This window comes from Mandrillus leucophaeus, unplaced genomic scaffold, assembly GCF_000951045.1.
Source record: "Mandrillus leucophaeus isolate KB7577 unplaced genomic scaffold, Mleu.le_1.0 Scaffold264, whole genome shotgun sequence".
Lineage (NCBI taxonomy): Eukaryota > Metazoa > Chordata > Mammalia > Primates > Cercopithecidae > Mandrillus > Mandrillus leucophaeus.
Window position 1 is genome coordinate 2705352 of NW_012102743.1, and position 6000 is coordinate 2711351.

At 32.0% G+C, this 6000-nt stretch overlaps 1 protein-coding gene across 2 annotated transcripts in view; it reads left to right on the forward strand.

The window, feature by feature from the left end:
• The window catches only part of MEMO1 (mediator of cell motility 1), a 149327-nt gene extending 144469 nt beyond the window's left edge, over positions 1-4858 (forward strand). For both annotated transcript variants that reach the window (XM_011984253.1, XM_011984252.1), the window contains 2 exons: positions 2684-2788; positions 4189-4858. In XM_011984253.1, the coding sequence (XP_011839643.1) occupies positions 2684-2788; positions 4189-4320 (237 nt within the window). In that variant the 3' untranslated portion in view covers positions 4321-4858. The remainder of the gene's footprint in view (positions 1-2683; positions 2789-4188) is intronic.
• Positions 4859-6000: the final 1142 nt, after the last annotated feature.

A 6000-nucleotide genomic window follows, 5' to 3' on the forward strand; every position in this document is an offset into this window, starting at 1 on the left:
AGTATATCTTCATTTTTAACTCTTTACTTACTAGTATCTTTTCTGCATTTAATTTCCTGTTTTTCTGTTAGGTTTTCTTGACCAGTTACTTTGAATTCTTTGTCTTCTGAAATGTGATCATTAGTTTTCTTCTGTTTAAATTCATATCAGTTAAATGTGATGTTTGTTCTGAATGTGCTTTGAGATTTTAATATTAAAATGTACATTAGAATCTTGGTGTCACATTATTGTGATTTATATTTAAGGTAAGCTGTCCTAGATAGACTTCATTCCGGAGCATTAAAAGTTCACCTACAATATGTATGCAAGTTGTAGCTATGTAAGTGTTCAAAGAATTGTTAGTTTGAGTCTTGTTATACTCTAATACATCAGAATAGTCAGTGAGAAAGAGTCTGCAATTAGAAATTTAGAACCAGGACTTTTGCCTGTTTTGGGCCTCTGTTCATTTAGCTCTAGGGAAGTTATATCTTGATCATCCATTATTTATGGAAGAGATTTATAATTCCATCTCTGCATTAGTGCCATCCATTCTTGGGTTAGAAATGTACTGTAATGTTTTTGGCATCAGAATTATGATATTATTTATATTAGGTTTAACTTTGTGTATGTGTGTGTGTATGTGTGTGTATGTGTATGTGTGTTTGTTTGTTTTTTGAGACAGAGTCTTGCTGTGTCACCCAGGCTGGAGTGCAGTGGCACAATCTCGGGTCTCTGCAACCTCTGCTTCCCAGGTTCAAGCCATTATTCTGTCTCAGCCTCCCAAGTAGCTGGGATTATAGGCGTGTGCCACCATGACTGGCTAATTTTTATATTTTTAGTGGAAATGGGGTTTCACCGTGTTGGCCAGGCTGGTCTCAAACTCCTGAACTCAGGTGACCCACCCGCCTCAGCCTCCCAAAGTGCTGGGATTATAGGCATGAGCCACCTCATGCCTGGCCCATGTTAGGTTTAACTTTTAAGTTTGTATTTCTCTGAGCTTATATACCAAGTGTCAGTGGAGAGTGTTGACCTGGAAGCACTGTGGTTGGCAGGGAACAACCAACTTAGCATTACAAACTGGTTGTAGACCAATCCGAGAGTGGCTAATTGATGTGCAAGCAATTCAAAGTTGATTGCACATGTATATGTCTATGTTTCAAATATATATATATATATATATATATGGAATATTGATAATGTTTGTGAAGGAGTTGAATATTCTGAAGGAAAGTTTTTTTATAGAATTAAATTTTGATGCTGCCACTGTAAAATTTCTATGTTACCCACTGATTATCATTTTCCAGATGACTTTTGGTTTTAACGGATGTTTATTTGATTACTTTTGGTGCTTTTACACTGTGTCTGTTTTTTTAAAATGTGAAATAAAAACAAAAACACAAAATAACCAGTTAAGTCCCTAAACCACCATTCAGGTTTCTCCCAGAGAGTATGAATCCAGTTTATTTAATAGAAAGTGTTTTAACTGAGTAAGAAAATAATATAATTGGTGTATGTATAATCAGCTAGAATCAATGATTTATTTCCCCGACTTGATGAGTTAAAGTTGCTATATATTAATGAGTTGTAAATACATTATTTGAATGTATTTGGAGATTGTAGAATTTAGTATAAACTAATGTTCAAGTCATAGTGGTTGTTTTTACAATAGTCTGACAAATTTTATTCTGTATTAAGATGTGAAAACAAGGCATTCTAGCTTAAAGAATAAAGAGATAAAAAGCTTTCCTTTATTGTTAATCTTGTTCATAAGAGATCTGTGTTGTAGGCTGGGTGCGGTGACTCATGCCTGTAATCCAAGCACTTTGGGAGGCCGAGGTGGGCAGATCCCTTGAGGTCAGGAGTTCAAGACCAGCCTGGCCAACATGGTGAAACCCGGTCTCTACTAAAAATACAAAAATTAGCTGGGTGTGGTGGTGTGTGCCTGTAAGCCCAGCTACTTGGGAGGCTGAGGCAGGAAAATTGCTTGAACCCAGGAGGCAGAGGTTGCAGTGAGCTGAGATCCCACCACTGCACTCTAGCCTGGGTGATAGAGCAAGACTGCAGCTCAAAAAAAAAAAAGATCTGTGTTGCTTAAGCCTGCCTTTATCATGAGCTTTAAATTAATTAAAATATGCTAACTTTTTTCTTAATTTGTGGTATTTTTTTTTCACAAACCTAGATTATTTAATGCTAGTGATTTAAAATACCTTACATGGTTGATATTTAAGTATATGTTGTGGAAACAGTTCAATTACAATTAACTCTTGATTTTTAATGCCAATAACAGGAAGAATATAACGGATATGGAGAAAACAGCCACAAAGTAAATTAAATTTTAGGTTTCATATACAAATTTTCACAGCAGATTTACTTTTGTGTATTCTTTCTATGGAAGAAAGATATTATGAAATGTTTGAGGATTGTCAGCTGAATGACAACTGGTTAAAGTAGTATAGAAACATACCTGGGGTTTGGAGAAAATAAACTGGGGATTAAAAGTTTTCTGTTAGTAGAGAGTTGACTATAATGGTAATAGCTTTGATGAATGAGTTTGATGTTTCACAAGGTTTATTTAATCTATTTTCTTTGCGTCTCCCTAATTAAAGAATTATGTTTAAGTAACAATTTTAAAATATAATTAGGAAATAATAAATATTGTCCTTTTTCTTTTATTTTTTTCTTCCTCTTTTTTTTTTTTTTTTAGGGTATGAGTATTATAGAACAATTAGACCCTGTATCTTTTAGCAATTACTTGAAGAAATACCATAATACTATATGTGGAAGACATCCCATTGGGGTGTTATTAAATGTAAGTATCCTTAGGAAGCCTTGACTTTTAACATTTGGTCATATAATACTCCAAAATATCTCATTATCGTTGTGATACGGTGGCATCATTGGTTTTATGTGCCTATGGTCAAGTTTCTTTTTAGTATCTTTAATATAATTTGGAGTTCCATTGCTTTTGGTTACTTGAATAAAGTTATTTATCATTGGAATACAGTTCCATACTTTCTGTTAAATACAGAAAGTTATTTAGAATAGAGACCCACATTTTCTCTTGACTCTTAGTTCCAATATGCTCTTTATAAATACAAACCAACATGAGATATATGGTCTTACTACTTTTTTGGTTTTATTTAGTGGTCTAGACTCTATAAAAATAAAAAATAAAAATGGAAGATTTTTATATAAAAAATAAATGGCAGATTCTGCTCTTAAACTTAAGATGTTCATAATGTGATAAAGCAAGACAGATGATGTGTGTTTTTCTCATTAAAACAAAAATAACGCTTACTTCAGTTAAAGAATGATAAGAGTCAGAAGTTTTGGTTAGCTAGATTTTAGAAAGAGAAATAGCATTATTTTTTTCTTCTAATTAGGAAAACTATTAATTTTCATTCAAGAAGAATGAAAATATGACATTCATTAAGAAAGAAGAAAGTGTATACTCAGGATTGGGAGGAGAAAGTAACAATGGGCTCATTTGGAGAGGCAGGGAAATAATGGAGAAGATAATATAGTCCAGAATAGACTAAGGTAGGACGTTAAGTTCAATATTATTTTAATGTGATTTGAAAGGTAATATATAGTGAGTTTTTAGGAAGGGTTTTTCTTCTAAACTGTATTGATTGATTCAAAAAAAAGCTTTTCAACTTAAACTAATTTTTGAAATTGAAGCTAGAATAAACTGTACTAATTTCCTAAAATCTTAATTGAATCAAATAAAATTTTTATTATAAAGTAAATGCTGAACCAATCTACAATTAAAGTAAAAATCCTAGCATATACCTTTTAGATCTGGATTTTAATTTATGTACATTTCAAATTTAGTCAAAGTCAGATAAAGACTCTGATGTCTTAAGACAGAAGTGGCCAGGGATTTGGTTTATACAGTGAACAGAATATATTTAAAAAGTTAAAAAGGGTTTAAAAAATGGCCTTATTACAGGGAGAGAGAGGGTAAATGATGACTGATGCTTAATTATCAAGAAACAAAATTAGAAGTTATTTGAGAGAATGATAAGGAATTCTTTTTTTTTTTTTTTTTCTATTTTAATATGATACAACAAGAGAAATTCAAGTAACAAAAGAGCAAAAGAGATATCTAGGCTTCAGCTGTGAAGTGGACAAAGTCAAACCACAAACACATTGAGTGCCCAGTTTTTTATGTGATGTGTGTCCTAACTAAATTTTTCTTTTTTCTAGGCTATCACAGAGCTCCAGAAGAATGGAATGAATATGAGCTTTTCCTTTTTGAATTATGCCCAGTCAAGCCAGTGTAGAAACTGGCAAGACAGTTCAGTGAGTTATGCAGCTGGAGCACTCACAGTCCACTGAAGCTCTGAATCCTCAGGGATGCCACCTGCACATTCTCATACTCTGTCCGGGGTCCCAGCCTAGCCTTTACCAAGATACTGGTCCTGGTTTGGGGGGATTCTGAAACCTCAAACTAATAGAACTTTCTTCTCTTTTTTTCTAGTAGGTGTAGTCCTTCCTTAATTTCAACTCATTAAAAAATGCTTTATAGTTTAGGGCAGTGGAAGGAAGGCTGGCATCAAAATATTTTCATCAAAAAAGATGACAATGTAAAGGCTCAGTTGTGGCAGACAGTTTTTTGAAAGTAACTTGTAAAGCATTTACCATATCCTAAATTTGCACTCTTTGCAGACTTGTGCACATATATTCCGCTTTCAGAATAGTTTTGCAAATTGTACACAAACAAACAAAAAGGTGGAAGCTTTTTAATAAAGAAATTGCATTTATAAATGATCTGTATTAGAATATAATAAATCTCCAGTTATAGTCAATTACTACCCATGTTGTACAACAGATACCTTCTATTTTAGTTGCTAATAAAGGGCTACACAACTCAAAATAGTCTGATTTAAACTTATTGCTCTGTGGTATATATGAAAATTGTTTTTTATTAATTCCATCTCAGAATTTTTGTTAAAAATGGTAAACCTCAGCTCTTATGTAAAAATATATTAGGATGTATTTTATATTTTATATATTTATATGATTTTTTAAAAATCAGAAATTAGAATCATATAATCTTAAAGTTAACTTTTTAAATTACATGCAGTTTGCCTTTTTGTCTGTGACATCCCTTTGTGTCATTACTATATTGTAACAGAATATATATTCAAGATTGGTAAAAGGACGTAGATGCAATCCTTGACTTCAAAGATCATGTTTGATAGTCTGCAAATGAGGAAACATTGAAGTGTGTTCTTAGTGTTTTTCAAATCATTGCAGACCATACACTGCTGTGCTTTTTTAATACTTTAAGCAGTTTGACTCTTTTACTTGAATTTTTAGCAAGAGATCATTAACGTCATCAACAACAACAGGCCACTGGATTTTCTTATGGTTACACAATTTTTTTGTCATGATTTTTGGTGCGGCTCTTCCAACTAAAATAATGGTATGGTGTTGTATTACTTTCTTTCTTTAGCATAGACCAATTCTAGTCACTTTGGCCAAAAAAAAAAAGGTATAATTCACTTAATAATTCAGTCACCATGTATGTACTGCATTATTCCTATTTTAACCTAACACTGAGTGTCTACATTATATTAGAGAAAGTGTTTATATCTCCAGTGTTATGCCAGAGTAGCACAATTTTTAGATGCCTTGCACCAATTTTATTTAAAGATTTACGTTTCTTATTTATTAAATATCAACTTTCTATGCTCGAATGAAATAAAATAATGTTACCTTTTAGATTCAAAGTTGCCCACCTATGTATGTGTGGAAAGTATACTCTTACACATTAGTGATTTATTTTCCATAATTTAGATATACTTTTGAGTACGATTAATATTTATTGTTTAATATGAACTATAAAAATTTTAAAATTGACAACAGTGAATTTTTAAAATAATGTTTTCTGAGTATAAGACTAATACATGATTATTATAAAAAATTTGAAAAATACTGAAAAGTTATAAAGAAGAGAAAAAATTATCTGCAATCTCACCACCTAGAGATAACCCTGTTAATATTTTTCTGTAT